The following is a 24,881-nucleotide window of genomic DNA, read 5'->3' as shown; positions in this document are numbered from 1 at the left end:
GCTCTAAAGAGCTTAACATTTCCAGAAGTATCTCAAATAGACCTATTTTACAGCAGGCCTCTACACTTTTATAGGAATATTGAAGGTACTTATGGCTGTATGAGTACTTCACATTTGGGTCATGAAGGAATATGCTTAAGACTGTGATGGCATTTTTCAGAGTTTTTAGCAGGGTCATGAAGGAAGACACATAAGACTTTGATGATATTTTGTGGAGATTTTCATTTAATTTACTGGCTTAAGATGTACTGGTTGAAGGTATATACTGCAAGAGTATCATGATAAGATTTCACTTGAAGCAGTACCTGTTACATTTTCACCAAGAAGAATTCTTGTATAATCTAGAAACCAGATTGACCAGGATGTGATTCTCTGGAAGGGTAAAGGTGTAATTGTTATGCAAGTGGAACAGACTGGTTTTGTGAGTGAATAACGTGTTAACAGTAATGAGGCAAGATAAACTTTAGAGGACATAAAGACTCCCAAGTCTTAAACAAATGGATTAAAATGGAATAAGTTATTGTAGATAGCTGAGAAAGTTGTTGCAACTATGTCTATAGCTTGTGACTATGCCTACTACTAAGCTGTTCTCTCTGCAATATATTTATTGATGATTTTGGCAAATTTGTCTGTACAAAACTATTTTAAAGTTTTGTACCTTCAACACTCATCTGGGTAGAGAGAAGTGTCTCTGGGTAGAGAGAAGTTCTGAGACTGCATTTTGGAATAGTATTAGTCTCAGGGGGGTTTCAAAGAGCAGAAGCTGAAATAACTGATGAGTTAGAAGGAGTAGGCAATATGTCTGATTATCATTTAGTGCCAGCAGCTACCAAGAAGGAACATGGTTTGTGACTTGCTATATAGCTTGAGCAGACGTAGGCAAAAACATGTAAAATGAATCAGAATAGCAACAACATTTGCGTGTTTACTCTAGTATCTGAGATGTGTCTTGATTACTGAAGGTCTCAACTAAAATGTAGATAAAGTAAGTGTCAAAGTTAATATACAGAAATTCCTTGGCAAGTTATCTGTTGCATGACTTCTTGGTATGTAACAATATCATCTCTAGTATATTCCAAATGTGTCAGATATACCATTCCCTCAAATAAAGCAACTAGATCATGATAGTTTATATTTCTAGATACAGAACAAGCTAGAAGTTTTGATACATTAAAACATTAATTATTGGTACTTCTGTGCTGAAGTTTTATGAAATTTCATAACTGCTTACATTTTAAATGGCTGGTTGCCAAATGGGCTTAGAGCAGTACTGTAGAAACATAGATCAATAGCATATGGGCAAAGGCTTTTCTTGATGCTCTGTTACACTCTGCACAGATAGAGGAAGGCATACTAGCCATAGTTTTTGGTTGTCCAAAGTTCCATGATTATATTTATGTTAATTAATCTATACTAAAATCATATATAAGCCACTTCAGAGCATTTTCAAAAACACCAGATAGACATTAAGGATAGGTATTGAGTTTGCAGAAATGTGACCTTCAAATTCAATATCTTCCAGATAAATTGATGTAGATAGCTTGTACACTTAACAGACAATATGTATGGGCATCCTGAGGCAGTGTAATAACTGCCTCATGTTTACTGAACCATTTAATTTTAGAACTGACAGATGTGTGAGAGATGTAGATACACAATGTCATTGGAGGTTAAGCTCTCACATGCATACATGAAAAATGCAAACCAGGTTGTTAGCATTATACCCAAAACACTCACTATCAAAACTAAGAAACAAACACATAGACCCACATATGCAGAGATGCTCATTTGTTAACTACTCAAACCTCGAAAACCTCCTAAAAGTATCTCTCGGTGGCCCTGCACACATTCAAAAAAGATAGCACCTCACACAGCACATAACTCTGAAAATTATACTAGCTCCACTTCCAATGGGCCCATAAGGCAACACACTGCACAGCCAAACATTCTAGTTATTGGGGATTCCATTCTAAGACATACTGATGTCCCCCTTACTAGACTAAACAAGAGGAAGATCGCAGTGAGCTGTCTGTCTGGAGCCAGGATCTGCCGGATCAGACATGTACTTATGTCTTTAAACCACATGTAACACTATGACATGGTGATAATCCATGTGGGCGTAAATCACCTAAGATGTGCCTCATGGAGTATGTGAAGAGAGACATGATGGAGTTCTCTGAATATTTGTCCAGGTAGGTATGAATCTAGCCTTGAGAAGCATCTTACCTTCACCAATGACGATGCCACAGTATCAGCAAAAAGTGATTGACTTCAATAACTGGCTTAGTTTCTGGTGTCACAACAAGAGGATCAAATATTTGTCAGCCTGGGGAGACATGATCGACAAATCACAATGCTTTGCCAGAGATAGTTTTCACTTGTTACCACTTGGCATCTGGATACTGAAAAAAACTTTATCTATCCCCCATAGTGCTTTTCTAGACCATGCCAAGATAACAGAAATCACTCACGACTACCTGAATGTACTGCTACTCAATGCTACAAGTTTAAATAAAACAATGCACTGGAGAAACTCCTCACCCTGGAGAATGCAGACGTATGTGCAGTCACAGAAACATGGTTCAGAATTATAAAACGCACCCTGGCTATTGAAGGCTACAATGCCTTTCATACATTTCAATCCCCCTCAGCTCCGGATAAAACAAAGGAAGGAGGTGTCTCAGTGTTTATAAAGGAAAAGTACACTGCCAGACTGGTCCAACAACATGACTTGCTTGAACTGCTTCATGCTCAACTAACCATAGGTGTGACCCCCTATTATATCCTTGCTAGCTACTGATCTCCTAACATGAGTCTGAAAAAACACACCTCCTGTATGAACCTAGTGGAATCTCTTAGCATTCAAGCTAACACCATACCTATGAGTGACTTCCACTACCCCTCCATAAACTGGGAGACTTATACAACCCATAATTCACTTGCTCAGAGGTTTTTGGACTTCGCCAATGCAAACACCCTGGGGTAACTAGTTAGATCTTAGAGAAGAGGTACAAATATCCTAGACCTAATACTCATGAACATGGGGGGATGCTTCTCCCTCCCATACATTAACACCTCCCTGGTAAGATCTGACCACAAAAGGATCTCCTTCAGTATTAGAACTAATCTAGAACCTCCATCAAACTCCACATCAGATAAGAACTTTGCTAGGTCAGTTACCTCAAACTAAGTGACAGATTATTAAATTTCCAAGCCGATACAAACCCGGATAACACCGATGCTTACTCTGAGCAGTACAAAAAAGCTCTGTACAACTACACTCATAGTTGCATAGATGAGGCAGTACCTGTCTGAGTCAAACCTATGATTACTGGCAAAAATAAACCCCCTTGTGGACCCCTAGCATAAATAGGCTATTCAACAAAAGGAAAACAATCCTATCCAAAGTCAAGAAGAAACAGACAAAACAGTGCAAAAAGACATTGGCCAGTCTAAACAAACACATTAGAGAGTTGGTCAAATATGCAAAAGCAAACTATGAGTCAAAGATAGCCTCATAGATGAAAGATAACCATAAAGATTTCTTAAATTATGTTCGTAACCTCAGGAGAAACACTCAGTAATGTGCCGAGTTAATCATGAATGTTAACACTTACACCCAGCCTGAAACTATAGCAAACCTGCTGGCCAGCAAGTTCACTTCATACTTCTACCCCCCCATTACCTCCTACCACACCCAAAGAAATACTTGCAACCATCTCCTTATCAGCAAATATGAGAGAACAGGTTCTTATTACTCCCACTAAAGCCAAAAACACAGCCTCCATGGGTCCTGACAACATTCTAGGATGCTTCTTAAATAGCTTAAAACAGACTCTATCAGGGCATCTAGAAGCCCTCTTTAACCACAGCCCTCAGACCAACTTTGTCCCAGCAGAATGGAGGACTGCAACAGTTGTCCCTCTGCACAAGGGGCCCCATCAACCGACCCAAGGAACTACAGACCCATAAGCTTGACCAGTTTTAACTGCAAGGCCATGGAAGAAATTGTCATGGCCCAGATCAGTAATGACATAGGAACTCTGCAAACACCTGACAAGACCCAATTTGGCTTTGTCAACGGGAGGTCTTGCCTGCTCAATCTGCTGGACTTCTTCGAGAAAGTCACCAGGGCCATGGATGATGGTAAAATGGTGCACAGCCCTTATCTAGACCTGGCAAAACTTTCGACATAATCCCTAACTCAGGGATCATAGATAATCTTACTGAGTTAGGCATACCTCCCTACATCATCAAATGGATAGCCAACTGGCTCACTGACAGGACATGTTGCCCAGGTAGGTGAATCCACCTCCAAAAAGAAACCTGTTACTAGCAGTGCCCCACAGAGTTCTGATATGGGACTCGTCCTTTTTGGTATATATTTCTCTTGAAGTGAAGGCCAATGTTGAGGGCCTCTGTTTCACCGCATTTGCTGACAACTGTAAGCTGGGAACAATCACTGAATTCTCAAATGATGGTAGCATCCTATAAGCAGGCCTAAAAATGACAAATGACTGGTACCAAATGACTGAGACTAAATGCTAAAAAATGCACATTCACACGCTTTCTAAATCAGATATCCTTGCAAATTATAATATTGATAGCACACCCGTAGATGCAGTGGTGACGGTCCTAGGAATATGGGTAGATAATAACTTAGATTTTGACCACCAGGTCACTACAGTAGTGAGAAAATCCTTCTGTGTGGCTCAACTTATAACTTAAGGCATGGCATCAACATCAAAGGTAGTCATAGTGCTATTGTACTCGGTCCTTGTCGGCCCATAATTTAGTACAATGCTTCCCTCTTCATGTACCTAACCAGGCACTTACACCAGCTTGAGTGGCCACAGAGGTTTCTCAGTAAAAAAATACAAATTACGAAACACAGGTCTTATGCAGATTGACTAAAGGTCCTATCCCTTTACTCCATCTCATATCATTTATTGAGAGGGGACTTATACCTGACTTACAAGGCATTCTCTGATCCAGCCCTGATTAAAATGTTACATATTCGCAATCAAAATTATACTAAGGTTATGTGTTCCATGGACCTGAACCTTATTTGTGACGCAAAGAGAACTTGCTGGAGAGACAGATTCATATCCCAAAGGCTACCTCATCTATGGAATAAACTACCCATGTTTGTATAACAAAGCCTGTCCGTCACTCTCTTCAAAAAGAATTTGGGTAAAGGGCTGGGGAACTCTTCTGCCCATGTCCCTTTTGGATAGAGGCAGTCTGTAAAATGGCTCAGGGTACCAACACCCAAAGACCCACTACTCTGATACTACCCCAAAGTACATCTGGGGAATTAAGATATCTTCTACTTCTTTTGGCTTTTCCCGGTTAGGGGTTGGCACAGCAAAACAATGGTCCACAGAACGACTGGCAGTGGAGTTTTACGGTGTTGAGTTGCCAGCCTGGTGCTCAACCTTTCACAGAAGGCACACACACACACACACACACACACACACACACACACACACACACACACACACACACACACACACACACACACACACACAGACACACACACACACACACCCCTAGGGCCAATTTAGGGTGTCCAATCCACCTACAGCATGTCTTTGGGATGTGAGAGGAAACCGGAGCACCTGGAGGAAACCCACACATCCACAGGGCAGACATGCATACTCAACACACAAAGCACCCCAGCCAAAAACCGAACCAGAGAACCTCTTGCTGTGAGATAGCAATGCAGTGGTGCAGTGGTTAGCATTGCCAAAAGAGCCTAGTAATCACCCATGAAGCTATGAATGTATAATAGTGTAACAAAGGCACCCTAGAGAAAGATGTAGAAGTTCTCTGGATTATTTTTCAACTGCCAGTATCAATCATGAATTTATAAAAGTTAAATTTGTGTAGAAGTGATGATAAAGAAATGCAGTTGTTATGAGACACAGTCTTGAATCATTGTCTAAGAAATGTTAAATTGGTGAATCCAATTTATGCCTCTTGTACTATGATGAGTTTTTGTGAGTACGAGCTTTAAAGTTCAAGGGTGATTCACCTCCATGATGTTGTCTTACATAAGATTAAAGAACTATGTGCAATGAAAGATGCCCTTTACTGGCCGAAGAATATGCAGAGGGTTCAGATATGAAATCTAAAATACATTTAGAAATTTCTAATTATATTTGTTGTACTGTCTTTCATACATGTATGATTCTATAATTAAAGATCTGTGAATTTGTTACTTGTACTGTACTGTATTTTTTCATTTGAATACTTAAAGTAAATCAATAAATACTCATTTATAAATGCTATTAGTTTATATTTTCCTTTTATATAGTACAAGAATCGAACCAACATGGTTTACACCTCAAGCAAGAATGCGATCATATAAAAAATAAATATTGTACCAAACACATAAAAATCAAATTATATACTGGCAGAGAGGTAATCATGACAAATGCTTATGTTATATTGGCACATTTTAGACAATCATATATAGTTTTCTATACAAGAACAGAACTGCACATCCATTTTCCAGAATAATCATTTCAGTGCCATAAAACACAAGAAATACAATTGCCTTCAAAAAAACTCACTAGGACTCAATGTGTTAAGAATGTAGATCGATGACTGAGAGCCAACTTGCTCTTTCTTCCATTCCAGGGTAATGTAACCTAGTAACAGGTTAACAGGTGCATGACAGCACAGAGTGAATAACCTGTATTTAAAAAAAAAAAAAAAATGCATGCTAACAATATGTCCTTCACAGACATGCAAGCAAAAGTCATCTTATTTATGAGTCTTTTGTACACGACTTTATTGAATCTTGCTTGTCTTATCCAGCTTCATTTATAGTGTGCTGTAAATGTGGTACTGGTGTCGGGGAACAGTATAATATTATCAGGCAAAGGCCGTCAGTACATACCACTGTTTCACATTACAGACGCAGATGTGTGCACACCTCTATCTGAACAGCAGGGTACCAGATGTTATGGGATTATCTTATCTCTTGTGAATTATTGCACAGTGTAAGACCTTACTTTGTAAAAACACTTTTCTTGTTTTAGTATAAATACTCAATGGTCTATTTCAGAAACTATACTTCTGTCTATAGGCTAACAGCTGAGCATTTTAATGACTATAGAAATGTTAACTAAGAACGTCAACTGGAGTATTGATGAAATACCTCATCCAGAGAAGAAATGTTATATTTAAGAATACAAAAACAATCAAGAATTGTTTTTTCTTAACAATTCACATTACCCTCAGTTATTTGAGTATATTTATTTCCTTGGCCGTTTGAAATTAAGACTAAAGGCAGACTCTGCGATGCTTAAGACAGTGAAAGAAACCAAATTCAACATAAACTGCCAATCTCATTTTTGTCTTAATTGAGTTAGGTGAAACTAGAGTCTCAATAAAATGTTCTGTGCCTGATAGACTACTGTAAATACAAAATACAGATTACATCATATAAAATGCAAAAGTGATTCATAAATTCTCCATAGCAACTGAACGGGATATGAGGGAATATGTTTAGATGTGAAGCGATGTGAATACTGAATAGGTTTTGCAAATGTGACAGTAATTAAAGGTTTCAGTTAGCATGAAAAATTCTCACTTTTGTTTACTGTATGTTTTCTTTTGAGGCAATTCACTATAGCCATGCAGTTCACATTTGCTCCAGGAAGAATCCTAAGGAAACACAACAAATTCATATCCATGTGACTAGCAGGATTTGACCTGAGAGTTATTACTTTGTCCAGTTTCTACTTTCATTTAGAGTCTTTTTTTTGTTTTTAAAAGGCTTTATTGTTCAAACGAGCACAACCTTGGCCAGCAAGGATGCCATTATACACAATCTCCTGTTGTACAACTTTTTCTTGGCTGGCATTATCAAATATGTCCATCTCAGCGACTTTGCAACCAGTTCTATTGGAACTGGGAAAGGAGACACCTGAAATCAGCTGGCTTTAGAGCTGAGGGGTTCTGGACAGAAATTATGGTTACAACTCATTTTTTTAGTCTTATATTTCCTATGAGCTGCCATTCCTGTTATATTTTTCTAAAACAGTCATGTTAATATGCTCAAAAATCCACTGCTGGGTCTCAGATAAAGGGTCACATGTGTTCATGAAAATCTTCTTCTCGGCTGGGTTACAGTCCATGCAGCTGTTGCTGACAGAATGATGTAAACTTTTGTCCTAGAAAAAGAGAAGCATAAAAAGTGAGAAAAGCAAATACTATGTTGAGAGGAAAAGAGTTCAAAGCATTAAACATCTGCATTAACATTCTAGTTTCAGGAAACTGTGTGTGAATCTGGAACAACACATATCTGAGACAGTTTAAAATGACTTTCTTTGCTGTTGTTGTGCTGAACTAAGGATGGGAAGGATTGGGGAAGGTGGAATTAGGGAAAGCCAGTGATAGGCAGCTCTGATTCTTAGACAGGAGTAGTACAGCTTTCCTGCTTGTAGCTGCTATGGACTTGAGCCATGGAAATGCTGGTGTTATGATGGCCATAGCTTCCCAGCATATTATTGTTTCCATACACAATTCTAAGAGCAAAACAGGGAGACTTGGCTTTACAAATTGCTGCTTGAAGTGACTCTGCACAACAGGGATATTCTATTAGGTCAGTGTGATCATCATTACTTTATATGTACTTCTGTGTGTCCTGCATACTTGTTATATGAAGGTGTCGTCTCAAGGCTAGACATTTAGTTTATTGCTGTATAACTTCAGCTGATATCAGATTCATTCATCTCAATGACTGGGGAAACAGGATAACTTTATAATATCCAAAGGCTCAAACATTTGGTCTGGCATTACCATATTGGTATCTGCTGCCATGAAAACTCATCTTTTAAAGGTTATGAATAAGTGACATAAATCTAGAAAATGCCAAACTTTATTTTACACAAACTTTGCCACACTTCTACCTCTTCCAGGATTCCACAACGTATGCATCTCACACTATATCAGACAATAAGGACTGAACTATAACCAAACAAAGGATACTCTCCCATGGGAAGCTGTTGTCTTTTTATCCTTTTAACTGTCCAATCTTCAGTGAAACTCCATAGGTTTATACCCTAACCTACCTCATCAGCAGATAATCAATGGTACTTTTCATGTCGCACTAGTGTTAAGAATGTGTTAGTTTGGAGTGTACTTGCAAATGCTGTCAGAGTACTATCATCATCTGACGGAGCATTTTCAATGGCTGTGTAGAATCAGGTCACAAATTATTGCACACTTTAAGATAACATTGATATTCACCTAAGGCCCACCAGAGAGATATGGAGGTAGCCAATGGCTAGTTAATATTTCTGTAATGAATACAAATGACATCTTGACATAGATGAAGGCATGCTTTTGTGCTTCTCTGAATGACATGCCCACGATTTTTATGTCCTTTCCTTTCTGACCATTGATCATTCCCCCAGCCACTCAGCTGTCTTAATTTTTTTCTTAGGTCACAGTCCTATGATCCTTTTTGTTCCTCAGGCAAGGAGAAGTGCCATATGAATGGTTCTATCATCTGCAATAAGGGGAGATTTTTTTCTGCATTATGGCCTTCATCCTTTTCCTTCAGTTACTTTCCATGGGATCCTGCAGTGCTGTACACAATACATGCCACCACATATGATAGTTCTTGGCTTAGTCAGTGTGATCCCACTAGGGTAGGATATAACAGGTACTATTTCTGCACTCCTGCTCGTGTCACTGATGCAGTGTGCAAAAGCCACAGCCCCCCATCGTCCCCATAGGCCTATCTTCTCCCCTAGGTGAAGGGGTGGGAAGATGATGGCCATCATTGCAGGGACCACAATGACCTCCCTGATGTGGGTGCACACCATACACTTGCAATAACAGCTACTGCCAAAGCAACATAGTGACTGAAGTCCCTCCCCTGGGACTGCCTTCTGCATTGCCACTCATCTTCCAAGGGATTGCGAAATTAGATGGCCTTGAAGTGGCACCCTTCCTCTTAGAATGTGCATGCTCATCCTCCCTTGCCAGCTCTGCCATTTGCCAGTGCCGCTAACTGAGCTTGGGATATAAGACCCATAATGACAGCTTTATCTATCTTTGCTACCAGACCTGGCATAACTTCAACTAATGTTTGCTCAACTTTTTTACTTATTTTATACTTACTGACCTCACAAATTTTGCCTGAAGATGATAACTCTGCTTTGTTTTAAATTTTTTGCTGTGTTTAATCATATGTTGTTTTTGTTACCCCATATCTGGCATCTTCCACCTTGAGTAAAATAAACTTTTCTCATGCTGCTTTTAAAACATCTTTTTTTTAAATCACCTGCTGTGATTTTGGACAAATGTTGCAGCACAGTGGCAGGAATCCTGAAACTGTTCATAGGTTCATGGGTAAGTACTAGGCAATCAATCTGCAGACCATTACAAGCCTAGCCAAAAAACACTATTCAGAAGTAACATCTAGCCTCCAGGAGGGCAAGGCGTGGCAGACTAGGGGAGCACCTTGAAGATGACAAGGGTACTACTCTGCTTGACATACAGTGGGAGGTTGTTCCAGAGCTGAGGAATACACTGGGATATAAATCCATCACACCAACATATCTTATTTATCTACTAGTGAAGGTTTAGTTCCTTTAACTGAGTATTTGCGGTATCATCAGTTCTGTGAAGAAATACAAGACCAAATAAGGTTAGATCTTTTATGGCTCAATAGGCTAAGTGTAAATCTCCAAGGAGGAGTCCGTACGAGACTGAGTACAGAGAAAGGGCTGACAGTTTTTCCTGATAACTAACATTTTTGAAGCCACTGATCTTTTTAGTTATGAATTTCTGGGTCTTTCAAGTCATGTGATATGTTTAGACAAGTACATGCCAAAAGATGTGTTAAATTCAATAGTGGTTCTGATAAGATACAAGTAAAAGGGAATTAAGACTTTTTTAATCTAGTGAAGATGTCTTTTGGAAATTAGATGAGCCATGTAAAAGGCTTTCTGAACTACTATGAAGACATGCTGGTCAAATGGTAAAGAATTAAAAACATGAGTGCTTAAGTGCCTCACTGTAGTGTCTGATTATCCCACAGTATATGAACAGCAGTTCTGGATGGCCATGGTGGTGCAGCGGTTAGCATTTTTGCCTCACAGCAAGAGGTTATCTGGTTCGATCCTCGGCTGGGGTGCCTTCTGTGTGGAGTCTGCATGTCACGTGGGTTTTCTCCAGGTGCTCCGGTTTCCTCCCCCATCCGAAAGACATGCTGTAGGTTGATTGGACACACTAAATTATGTGTGTGTGTGCCTTCTGGGGAAGGTTGGGTACCGGGCTGGCAACTTGACACTGTAAAATTCTACTACCAATCATGAGCAGACAGGTGATCTGCTGTGGCAACCCCTAACTGGGAAAAGCTGAAAGAAGAACAATATAAAGAGCAATTCTAGACTGACTGTTTCTCACCATAAGTGTGAACATACCTCTCAACTTCCTACCACAAGAAATCAAGACAAACATAATGGGGGGACAAAGGCCCAAAAATTCAGACATATTTTAAATACTGTTCTTATAAACTTAGAATGTTGTCAAAAATGCCAGACTTTGTGTTAACATGCATTTCTGGAAGGATATGAAGTCTGAAACTCAAATGTATGTCATTATTTAATGCATTCAGTCCTCAGTGATTTGCTAGCAAACCACACATTTTATGAGGAATATATCAAAAATATGAGGCAAAAAAATCTGGACATTCTGTGAAAATATGGACAATTGACAGGCATGAGTGTGAAGGATTATCACTAAGTATTATTACTGCCCCTTCATTGGCCAGCTTTCCTCTGTGTTATGGAAATTTCAAAGTTAGTATGAAAAATATTGGCGGTGTGTGGTGGAGTGCAGAAAAATCTCAGTTTAAAGGGGAATAACAAATGTTACATTTGCTGTTATCTTTTAATTTTGTTGATTTTTTTTTGTAATTACAGGACTACCAAATTCAGGTCTTGGAACTGCAATAATGACCCTCACTCATATATGTTTAGCTCACTGCAGCAGATCAGAAGAACACAGATTACTGGCTGCAGCAGTGATCAGTATTTTTTGTAAAGAAGGCATCAAGCCTCAGCAATGCTGGATTTAAATTTATGGACCTCCATTTCACACAGAGAAGAGAAAATAAATTGTTTTGAAACAGACAGGCATCACCGGCTTAGTTGTAACCTAAGAACAATCAAAGAAAAATGTCCCCCAGCTGAATCTTAATTGAGAATTCAGAGAAATCGAGAGTACAGACTTAAAAGCACAGACTGGCATGCAAGTCACAGTCACCCACCATTTATCTGAGGTGGGGTCAGCTTGAACAAAAGAGAGAGGAACAGGGTTAGTGTTGGGTATTAACAAGATAGGTTAGAAGGGTCAGGGTGGATGGATGGTCCTGCAAGGTGGAGTGAAAAGGTTGAAGTCAGAGGTGTCTGGCCTTTTTCAACTCAGTTGGACATCTTTTGCCCACTCAACCCACCCTTTCAGAAAAGCAGAGGTGCAGTTTTCAAACAAGGGTTTGAATGGTATTAAGGGAGGATCAATAAGGGATTTCATGTTTTTTTTTTTTTTTGTTTGTTTTGCACAGGTTTTTAATTTATCCAATGAGCTTAGTTAGGCAACACAGACTAGGTTATCACAGTAATCTAAGTAGAAAGTAGGAAAGGTAAGGGAAGCCAAAGGTAAGGGGGAGAGGGCTACAGGAATTACCAGCTGAGCCTCTGATAGGGAGGGTGTTCACAGACTTACCAGCCTGGTACCTCCTATTTTCAGATTTTAAGGTGGCCCAAGAAAGAAAGAAATTGCTTGAACTTAAATTGTTGTAGGACTTATGTTAATGCTGTAGGGGCTGATATCAACAGTGCTGCCTGCTCTGTAATGCTTATGGGATATATTCATCTAATAATGGCTATTCTTTGCCTGTGATGAGGTCCTCCTAGCACTATCACTCTGATGAGGAGAATCTTTTTCCTCTTTAAGTTCTCCTGTGCCACACCTGGACTGGGGGCACACTGAAAAGAAAGATTACTCTGTATTTATTGTTTCCTCAATGGGCTTGCATTTTTGGGCATTGTATCTGTGACCATCTGTGACACCCATGTGAGGCCAGCAATCAAGGAGTCTCAATCCTCACCACTAACACCAGTGAGGGGCATCCATATAGGGAAAGGATAATAAATACACACACAGTAAAGTACAATTTCACTTAAGAGTACATAGAGATCACAGTCAGTCTGGGGCTGGTTTCTCCCTTTCTCTCCAGGTCCCCAATAAGACTCCCCAATGGCACAGCTATAGGGTCCAGATCTCAGTCTAGTGGGCAATTAAAACCTTCAGCACCCTCTCTGTCCAGCCAGTGCTTTGTGTCCCTGCCCAAGTAGCTGACACACACACACACACACACACACACACACACACACACACACACACACACACACACACACACACACACACACACACTTTGAGTTAAGAGTTTATACAACCACACAGACACTCCTGAGGAAGGCTGGCACAGATTCTCCAGCTGTGTCTCTTTTATCCAGACTATATGGTAGAAATCACTGCCACCACCCATTAATATTTATCAGCTACTCAAAGGCCCTTATGAAGGGTATCCAATTATTACTGTGCAATATTATTATCCAAATGGTTAAGTGTGACCTAACAGTCAAGACTTATTTGGAGTGACTTGGTACAGCATCACTATATACATGCAATGCACTCTTAGAGCTTAAATTATCTCTACACAAAACAGCCACAGTTGAAAGGTTTAAAAATATTTAATAATAAATAGTAAAAACACAAGACAATACTTCTTACTACACAGTGCTAGTCAAGAGTTCAAAGATCACAAAGAAATACTTAAAATAATACCGTAGAAAAGTTCTCACATCAACACAGAAAAACACTGACCCCCGGATTCTCAAAAGCTTGCATGGCGTGCAAGATCGGTGCAGGAGCTCAAGCAGGCAATATGTCCTCTGTGCGATCCAGGAACAGCCTGCAGGGACGTGCACGACTGCTCCTGCACTAATCTAGCATGGACAAAGCCATTGTATGCAAATCACCACATTTGCAGGAGAAATCCATGCAAATGAGGTGAATTTGTGATCCAGGAAGCTTGCGACCATCCGTTCAGGACTAGTGCAATCAGTAGAAATGTACTCGGTTAGTAACCGAGTACATGTCTGCAAAATCCAAAATGGAGCTATGACAGCCCCAAATAAATGCTGCACATCATGTAGTAAGCATGCCAATGGCCAAGTATAAGGCCATTGACATTGCAAACAGTACAAAAATTTAAAAAATCATCTTTTAATTCCTATTAGCCGATCCCAGCTGTTTAAGTGTAGGGCAGCAGTGCGCAAACGGGATCGGGGGGGAAAATAACAAAACAAACATAAATTAAGCATTCTAACTAAAATCAGTATTCTGCCATGCAAGTCAATGGCAGGCAGAAGACAACATGGCCAGTGAGTAGTGGTTGCTAAGGGGGGAGGCTCAGTGTGAGACATAACTATGCATTACCAGGCAATCCTATGCAAATGAGGCAAAGGATAGTGAATCCCAGTTTTCCCCAGGATGTGAGGCAGGTCCCAACAGTGTAAGAGTATGAATAACTGGGTGCAGGCCAAGGAGGTAGGTGACATCATGGGGGTGTGTGTCAGGCATACTGTAAGTGGATTGGAGCCCTGTGATTCGGGGTTGCCCCTAGCTAAGCACAGCTAAGCTAGGGGTTGTGTCTAAACCTGCCTATTAGTCTTTACAAAACCTAAGCGGGTGTGTGCAGCGCGCACCGGGACATATAGGAAGAAAAAAGAGGTTAAACCAGGAAATAGCAGCAGCGTGCACATTTGAGCACTCTGTTTGCGCGGTGTGCACATGGGCTTAAACAGGAAGGCAATGGGAATGGAAAACAGCAGTAGGAAGGCAGTCAAGGAGAACTAGCTTAGCTGGCAGGTGAAATGTATCAGAATCAGCCAATTACACAGGCAGCAGACCAGCCCAGCCCAGAACACTACTATAAACTAAGCAAACACCTTCCCCTCTGGTTTTTCCCATACTCTACACCACCGGTGTAAACAAGCGGGGATCTTTTAACACTCATAATTGCAAAATGGTAGGGGCTGCAATAGCTACCATAAAACAACTTGTGGAAGAGGTTGAGGGTGGTTAGGATGTGAATGCTGCTGAGCAACCCACAGTGAGGAGACGGAGAAGAGTGTACAGACCCAGGATAACCTACCAAGGGCTACATGAGCTGGAGATAGCGGAGTGCTATAGGGTGGACTGGGACCTCCTACAGCAAATTGTTGAGCTGTGCCGGCCATGCCTCACACACAGAACTAACAGAGAGGAACCCATCCCAGTAGATACAAAGATATGTGTAGGCCTAAGAATACTAGCTACAGGTACCTTCCAAAGGCCATATGGGGATATGATGGGGATCTCACAGGCACAGCATCCAGGGTACTCCACCAGTTCCTGGATGCCATGTCAGCACATGTCGTTGAGCACGTTTATTTCCCCAACACCATGAGACGTTGGCCAGCAATATACAACTGTTCCACCAAATAGCAGACTACCCTGAGGTAGTGGGTGCTATAGACTGCACACACATATGCATCAAAGCAGCACCCGGTGAGCGGCGTAGGGTCTGCAAAGGCTTCTCCTCCATCAACTTCCAGGTCGTGTGCGATGCTCAGGGCATAATAATGAACGTGTGTGCTGGCTGCCCTGGAAACTATCATGATTCCTGCATCTGGCATCTGATGCAGCTGTACCAGAGATTTGCCAATGGGGACATCCCACACAGTCACCTAGTGGGGGATGCTGGATATGCACTGGAGCACCTGAACAAGAACTCCATAATGAGGCACACGCACAAACAAGAATCATAATAAAGAGTATGTTTGGGATTCTGAAGTCATGGTTCCAGTGCTTGGACAATCCGGTAGAGCCTTGCAGTACTCACCAGCTACATGTACCCAAACTGGCCTTGTATATGCCATGCTACACAATATGATCCTGCGGAAACAGCTGCAGCAGGAACAGCACGGGGCAGGGCCACACAGCTCACCACCATTGCCAAGGTCTGCATGGGCACAGAGTGACTTGGAGGAGGAACAACCTGAACCTGCCCCATTAGGCAGAAGGGGGCATGCCCAGTATGGCCTGGCTTTGGCAAAGAGGCAACACATAGCACATACACTGACATGGGAGGAACCTAGGGATTAACATCTCTCTCTGACTCTCACATACATACATTGCTCTCTATACAGTCAGACAGACACGCACACAAACACACACACACACACACACACACACACACACACACACACACACACACACAGTTGCCATGTCTGGGATTAGAATACCTACCTAACAATGTTATCACACGACAGCAGTATGCAGTTACAGGATGCGCTATAGTGATTATTGGGCTACAATCTGCACAGAGTTGTATTTCTAGGTGGATGACATTATCAGCCTTGCCTAAGTTGTGCATTTAAATTGTTGGGCGTGTGACTACCCTAAAAGGCATTGCTCTCCACACAGTCAGAGAGACACGCACACAAACACACACACAGTTGGCAAGTCTGGGATTTGAATTCCTACCTAACTAGCTTATTACACTACAGCAGTACACAGTTACGGGACACACCACAGAGATTACTAGGCCACAATTCTCCCAAAGGTGTATTTCACATTGGGTGACCTCAGCAGGCTTCTCGTAGTAGGACTATGGGGAGGGCAGTGTGTGTGCATGGGCCATTACCCATTCATCTAGGGGTTGACACACCACATGCAGGCACACACAGGGTGCTATTTCACAGATAAGTGTATGCAGTTGGTAGATGACTACTTCCTTGTACAGTCATGTTGCACAGCTGGCACGTGCACCACATAGTCTGTAATGCTGACAGATACTGGTGGCTAGTATCTGCAGTGAGTGACATCTGCACCTCATGTGTTTGGGGCCCTTTGGCTGTGTGCTGGGTGGGACAGGCCTGGATGGTTCCTTGTCACAGTCACCCTCTTCTACACATCTATGTCCACATTCCCAACACTTTTAATGCACAACTTAGGCAAGGCTGCTGATGTCACCCACCTAGAAATACACATATGGGAAGATTGTAGGCCAGTAATCTCTATAGTGCATCTTGTAACTGTGTACTGCTGTCATGTGATAAAGTAGTTAGGTAGGAGTTCTACTCCCAGACATGGCTACTGTTAGTCTGTGTCTGTCTGTCTGTGAAGAGAGCAATGCTTTTTAGGCTAGCCACAATCCCCACAATCCAAATGCTCAACCTTTGCAAGGCAGCTGATGTCATCCACCTAGTAATACACTTCTGGGAAGCTGTAGCCCAGTAATCTCCAAAGCGTGTCCTGTAACTGCGTACCGCTATAGTGTGATAAACTACGTAGGTAGGTGTTACATTCCCAGCCATGGCAAGTGTGGATGTGTGTGTGTTCCTATATTAGTGTAGGGAGCAATGCTTTTGAGTCCATTCACAGACACTACAACCTCCAATGGTCCACTTTGACAAGTGTGCTAATGTCATCAACTGTAAAATACACCTTTGGGGAAGTGATAGGTCAGTAATCTCTGTGGCGCATGCCGTAACAGTGTACTGCTGTAGTGTGATAAACTAGTTAAGTAGGTGTTCTAACCCCAGCCTTGGAAACTGAGTGTGTTTGTGTGTATGTGTCTGTCTGACTCTATTTGTGTAGAAAGCAATGTTTTGTAGGGCAGGCATGCCCCCTACAATTTAAATGCTCTACCTTGGTAAGGCTGCTGATGTCATCCACCCTGAAATATACCTCTGGGAAGGTTGTAGCCCAGTAATCTCCGTAGTATGTGCCATAACTGTGTACTGCTGTAGTGTGATTCAGAACCCCTGGTAGGGTTTTATACCCACCCATGGCAGTTCAGGATGTTTTGTGTGTGTTCCACTGTCTGTGTAGGGAGCAATGCATTTTAGGCTAGTCACACTCAGTACATGTCAAATGCACTACTTTGGCAATCCTGCAGATGTCAGCCAATGTCATATACAACTTTGTACTGCAGTAAACATCATGGTACATACTATAACTGCGTAGTGCTGTAGCGTAATAAACTAGTTAGGTAGGGGTTCTACTCCCGGACATGACATGACAGGTGTGTGTGTGTGTGTGTGTGTGTGTGTGTGTGTGTGTCTGTGCATGTATGCTTGTACATCGTATCCCATGTGGAGGAGGGTATGCATGTGTGACACCTGGGTCCAATGTGTAGCGTGTTTTGCAATTTTCTTATATGGTGGCCCTAGTACATATCATAATGTCTACTGTCCATGGAAAACAGCTGTGAAATAACTGAGAGGCTGGGGTGCATATCCATACCCATACATGTGACATCAAGGCCAGGCAATCACAGTTAGCAACCCCAGTATTACCCAGAACACACTTTTAACCCATGTCTCATACACACACACATGGCGGGGGAACAGCCATGATGTGTGTAGTATACTGCATATTGGCAACTGATAGTAACTATGGTGTGAATGCAGTGGCCTACAGAGACCATGGCACCCTGCCCATCAGTACGATAGGCACAAAATTGCAGACAGTGCGTCATCATTATGATTCCCACTGGATGCCTGCAACAACTGTGGTTCCATCACATGTGATCCACAAAGGACATACCATGCCTTACACACATGCCCTGCATGGACAGATGCCACTGACACCAGGGAATACCTGTAGCATGCTATCAATGTAGGTGCAGGGTCAACCTGCTGTCCATTACCTGGCCGTGCCACATGAGGGTAGGACTGTTACATCTGATGATAACATTCTGTGTACACAACGTGGGCCAGACAGACCAGGTACACTTCCGCATGCCACTGTACATGAATGTGGGACATGTACACATCCCAAACACCATCCATGTCATGGCGTATAGAACACATACATGCCAAGCATTGCACAACACTGGCCATGCACAATAGCAACCCAGGAGACCGGATGATGACAACTATACCCACCTGTGTGGTCCATTCTGGACACTACACCCCTCAGCCATATTGCAGACCATTCTCATGTGGCCTGATGCCAAGGTATTCCCCTCACCTAGCCTTGTACAACTGTCTGGCACCATCAACCACTACACACCCGTGAAGTACTGCACACATGCATGCCGGTACTAGCACCCTGTGTCTGTGTGTGTGGTGTATGATGCTTTCGACCACATTCACACCCAGTACCACCCCCATTGGCATACTGAAGCATGCTTTCTAATGTCAGACACCGTGACATACCCTTTGACCATAGAACCCCAGGATAAACCCTGTGGGCCAATTGATACCTATGCATTAGTGTATTGTGGCAAGGTAAGTGGCTAGGAAGTGTATTCATTATCCACATCATGTATCCCATTATGATGGACCAGGTACTACATACTATTATATGTATTACACATACCTGTTGCGGGAATGATGTCTTGTTGAATGACAGCTGGCTAAATGCCTGTGATGTCAGCTTTTTGTTTGAAGAGCTTTGTCTTTTCGTTCTTTTTCTCTTCCTCTCACTCTCTCTCTCTCTCTTCCTATTTCTCCAGTAAATTGATTGAGCTGCTTTGAATAGATTGCAGCCTGGCTTTAGTAGGTGGTGCACATGATCAGGTGGTGGCCTCTGCACCAGTCAGTGTCCTCCACTTGCTAACTGCATGCAGCTTGCTGTGTAGTACCTCCAATTACCACTTTCATGGCAACCACCTACTATGAATCCCCACATCATGTGGGCACGGTCCCTTTACCTTTCCTGTGTTATGGACATCATTCCTGTGTGTGGGCATCAGTGTTACAGACAGCAGGTAGCAATACCTCTTACAGGAGAACCAGCACACTCAGGCCAGCTACATATTTGTAGGAGGTTCCAGAACTACAGACAGAGTGTGAGTAGAGTTGTGTTATGCTTTGTATAGTACTGGTGTTACAGGGTGCGTGTGTACATACTAGCTTACCTTGGAATGCAGTCTGTCTGCATAGCTCACACCTGTGGGCCTATCCTCTTGGTGGCCAGAAGTGTGCCCATCATGTTACATCTATCCTCCACACAGGTGCTGTGTCTGATATATCACTGGCAGTGTGTGTGTGTGTTGACTGCTATCAGTACATGGCTACATCCATTTATGTTTCTAACCTCAATTCCCTGACTAAGGGTATGTTACAGACGATCCTGTGACACCAGCGACTTGCTTAGTGTATGGCAACAGTTTTCCACATATGGGCCTGTGTTCTAGCCTCTGTCCTCCACCTACATACCAAGCTTTGCACATATGACATGCTGTCTGGGGATGTTCTGTAGTGGGTTGTGAGTATATCGCACTGCCATTGCTGCTATCAGTCTACTGCTGCTGTTGTATCCCCCACACATATGGCGGGGCTGAGGCCATATATGTGTGGGCTTCACCTACACAATACATGGGTGCCCTTATGCCAGTGTATGTAACAGTGGTATATGGCCCTGTATTATTGAGTTGGGGGGGATGCACCTTAAATGACCTAAGATGTTACAAAATGTGGGGGTATCAGGGGTGAGTTGCCTTACGGTATCTGGATGTACAGTACCATACACTTCACCTATGTTTATATTACTTACATAATGCAGGCCTACTGCTTCCTGCCATACACACTGTTCTGTTTGTCAGTGTGCTTGTGATGGTGTCAGTTATGCCTTATTATGAAACAGTTACATCCCATTTGGTCAACTGAAGTCTTTACCACCTAGTGATTGTGTACGGAGCATAGATAAAGGCTGCTGAACTATACATCTGCATTACTTACTGTTGATAGTTTGGTATCCTGTAGCCCAGTCTGTCTTTACTATTGTACAATATGAAGGGCTTGGCCTGGACAGCAACAGTTGTGAACCTTTCCAGATTACTGTATTAGTATAATGGATTCACAGTTGCATTACTCTGTTTATATGGATGTCAGTGTCTGAACAGATATAATACATGGCATATAGAACTGTAATAGTACACAAATAAAGGTTATCCATTTCTGCAAACCTGTGTGTGGTGTTTTACCCTATCACCTTCCTGTGGGCATATGTTGCAGGCAATGATTGTCAGTTGTTTGGGTGGCCCATACAGTGTCCAGTTGTTAAGGTGTTAACTGTAGGCATGCTGGTTGTTCCATATTGTGCGCACCTTCTACATATGTATCTTACTGTACATATCTCTGCATGTCTGTGTAGTCACATGTATATCTATATATATATAGATATATCTATATAGATATGTATATCTGTATCTGCATATATGTGTCTGTGTATCTGTATCCTGGGGATGTTGATAGCTTCCATATGTTACATCTCTTATGGGAGCCACACTGTACTGCATGATATGTTACTAATACCGGCCTGACATCATACAGGTGAGTTGTAGTACTGTTTACATGTTGTGCACGTGTCATGTCAGGTCCTGCTTATGTGATCTGTAACACTTTAGTGTACTGCAGGGCGGACTTATTTAGCTGTGGTGGTGGGGGGGTATGTCTATTCGTATATGATGTATATTGTTTGGGGTATCTCAACCCCATTAAGGGTGCATGTGGACATATTTGTATTTGTCAATCTACCATTACTATCTACAGACATGTGGCCATAGATATATATATATATATATATATATATATATTACTATGGATATATATATATATATATATATATATATATATTTAATATATATAAATATCTACATCTATTGATATGTTGTATCTGTTTAGATATTACTATATTTACTCACACAAATACATTTACATGCTGGATTACATTCTCTGTACTGTTGAGTGACTGGGCTGGTTGATATGTTTTGAGTACATCAGGGTTATGTATATCTAACATTGCATAGTATTAAATCATTTTGCCTATGGTGTATGGGGTTCTGTGTTCCAGCGCAGCAGAGGCCATTTATTTTGTTACTGGGTAGAACAAGGGCCATTGGATACAGAGTGGTTAAGGCACATTTAGTCAGTTGTTAGCAGGTTTGTGCGGAGGTAAGCACTGCTAACCTGCCATTACATTTGCTTACAGGGTGTTAGCTTCAGATTTGCTTAACCAGTATAGTCATTGCTTACTACCGCGCAAATGGGCTTAAGCCCACTTACTAGTGCTTACATACGCTTACTATTGCTTATTTGTGCTTAAACCTGCTTACTAATGCCTTATCCAGTCTGACACTGGTACTTCACATGAGCATTTCTTGCAGTACTCCAGTTCAAATATAGATGTTATTTAGTGGGTTTTGCAACAAAACTATTGGTTATAACGTGCTTTGCCATGTAAAATATACTGTGCTATAGTGGGACTTGAACCGGGAATGCCTGCTCATTAGGTGGGTGCTCTGCCCACTACACTATTGCTGCGCTGCTTCATTTGCATATTTCTTCCATAATGTCATACCCATGGTTCCTTCCCCCACCCCCCGAGCTCCACGTACACAGCAACCATCCATTCTCCAGTTGCTAGTCCAGCCATACCACACCTGCTTCATTGTCCTCTCTGCACGTCTCGGTACTCATTCAGTATACTGTCTTGACCCAAGTTTCTGCAGGCTCTTCATCCGTTTAGTCCACGTATGTATGAGCCTTGCCGTGATCATACTCTGGTTGTTGTGCATCTTTCGGCTTTTCCCGGTTAGTGGTCACCACAGCGGAACTCTGGTCCGTAATGATTGGCAGTAGATTTTTACGTACTGAACTGCCAGCTCTGACACACAACCTTCAACAAAGGTACGCCCATTCACGCATGTCTTCACACAGAAGAAGCTTTAGCTGAGAATTGAACAGGACAATGTCTTTCTATGAGGCGACAACGCTACTGCAGCACCACCACCGCAGTGCAAATATCAATGTGACTCACAATTTTTGGTTTGTGCCATCAGGGATGGACCTGTTGTTGTGTCAAGATTAGACTTAGCTTGTCTACACTGTTTCTCCCACTGGTAGCATCCTGCCAGGGGTTTGAGAAGCAGTGGTTTGCTCACACACCTGGCCAGCCTCATGTCCCGGTTCCACAGAACCGACATCCCAGGTTTGACATTCTGTGCATGAAGCACGCCCACACACCCCCTCGACATGCACCGTTTTTTATTATTCTCTTAAGTATTATGCAAGACTACTGTTCTCACAGTATAATTGGACAGGCACTATTTTTATGATACACATAGACTGCTCGAAATACTGTAATTGAGCAATGTACAAATGGTTGCTGGTATTAATCTACATAATTACATACATTTCCTGTACTGTTGAATGACTGTGCTGGATGATATGTTTGTGATAACAGCAGCTGTATGTGTATCTGCCATGGCTTAGTGGTAACTCACTTTGACTATCATGTGCAGGGTCCGGGGGTTGCAACCTGGGAGTGCAGATTATTTTGTTACTGGGCACGATGAGAGCTGTTGGCTATAGAGTGACTAAGGCACTTTTGAGCAATTGTAAGTGAGTACGCGCTGGTTTGTGTGAGGGTAAGCAATGCTGACCTCAAGTTATAGCGTCTTACACTGAGTTAGCTTCTACATTGCTTAACCAGTGTAGGCTTTGCTTACCGCCGCCCATACAGGCTTAAACCTGTTTACTTCTGCTTACCCCCACGCTACTTTATGTATTTATTTTACATTTGTTGATCGGGAAATTCCAACTGGATGCTTGTCCATTTTCAGCGGTGGCCCGGGAAGTAAAGCTCCACAGTAAAACCCAGCTACTCATTGCAGTTATACAGAGGTGTTCACATTCATAGAGAGTAACAGACTTAACATAGCTATGTACCACATTCTTCATGCTTAGTTTACATTAACATGTCAGTATTATACATGCTTAGGTCAGGTTTACATGCCGGGTATGACTGTTGACAAAGGTCAGTTTAAGGTGAAGTTATATTCCAGTTTAACAGTTCTGGATAGGTTACACTCAGGTATTCAGGTTAGGTTTAGTTATTCCATACCTGTGTGGTAGAGTAGAAGAGAATAGTGAAGAAGTAGGTAGGCTGGTAGAGGGGGTGACATTGTAACCGTATAGTAGGCTGCGGGAATAATTGGTAGGGGAGCAATAGGGAAGGTTTAAAGGATGTTGGGATATGTATGCGAGGCAGGACAAGAGGTGTCAGTTTCAGTAGTTGATGTAGGGGTATACAGTGTAAGGTGGTGGGGAGGATTTAGTCAGGTGGTGAGCATGTACTGATCCAAGTGTGCTTGAGGTGTTCCTTCAAGTGTTATTTACATGTGTCCTTTGAGACAACTGAGGTAATAGATGTGGGTAGGGAGTTCCAGATTCAGCCAATATAGTTGGGGAAGAGGGTGTTACCTAATTGTAACTTTATACTGTAATAGAAATGAAAAAGGGGTTGATAGGTAAGTGGTGTTAAAGGGGCACAAAGAGGGAAAGATAGTAGGGGAAATAGCCAGGGATGTGCAGGAAGGCTGAAGGGAAGGTCCACAGTTGGTCATTTCTTCTACAGTGACAGTGAAGTCCCCCACATATCATAAACGTTTTACTGTATACAGATGCATTCTTAAAAGTGCAATGAATAACTATTACCAAAAAACCATTATAGAACCCAAAGCCCCCCACACCCCCCATACACACACACATATGTAATTCAAAGTGGGAGTGGTATATATCCATTTTGTTATAGATATATATACACACACACATACATCTACATGTATAGCTACATGTCCTGTAATGTTGACTGGTATTGCTGGATGCTATGTTTGTGAAAATGTCAGAGTGATGTATATCTGCCATGGCTTAGTGGTAATTCACTTTGTGTATGGTGTGCAGCATCCTGGGTTTGAGCCTTGCAGAGGCTGTGTCTTTTGCTGCTGG

The 24,881-nt window shown here is 41.9% G+C and overlaps 1 protein-coding gene across 1 annotated transcript in view; it reads right to left on the bottom strand.

The window, feature by feature from the left end:
• Nucleotides 1–6,293: 6,293 nt before the first annotated feature.
• The window catches only part of LOC122792867 (polypeptide N-acetylgalactosaminyltransferase-like 6), a 1,270,224-nt gene continuing 1,251,636 nt past the window's right edge, over nt 6,294–24,881 (bottom strand). The window contains exon 10 of the mRNA XM_044060426.1: nt 6,294–8,186. Within this exon, the coding sequence (XP_043916361.1) occupies nt 8,019–8,186 (168 nt within the window). The 3' untranslated portion in view covers nt 6,294–8,018. The remainder of the gene's footprint in view (nt 8,187–24,881) is intronic.

The sequence above is a fragment of the Protopterus annectens genome, chromosome 2.part0 (genome assembly GCF_019279795.1).
Source record: "Protopterus annectens isolate FY-2018-M chromosome 2.part0, PAN1.0, whole genome shotgun sequence".
Classification (NCBI taxonomy): Eukaryota; Metazoa; Chordata; order Ceratodontiformes; family Protopteridae; genus Protopterus; species Protopterus annectens.
Note: the sequence above shows the minus strand (reverse complement) of the source record. Positions and strands in the feature narration are given on the sequence as shown.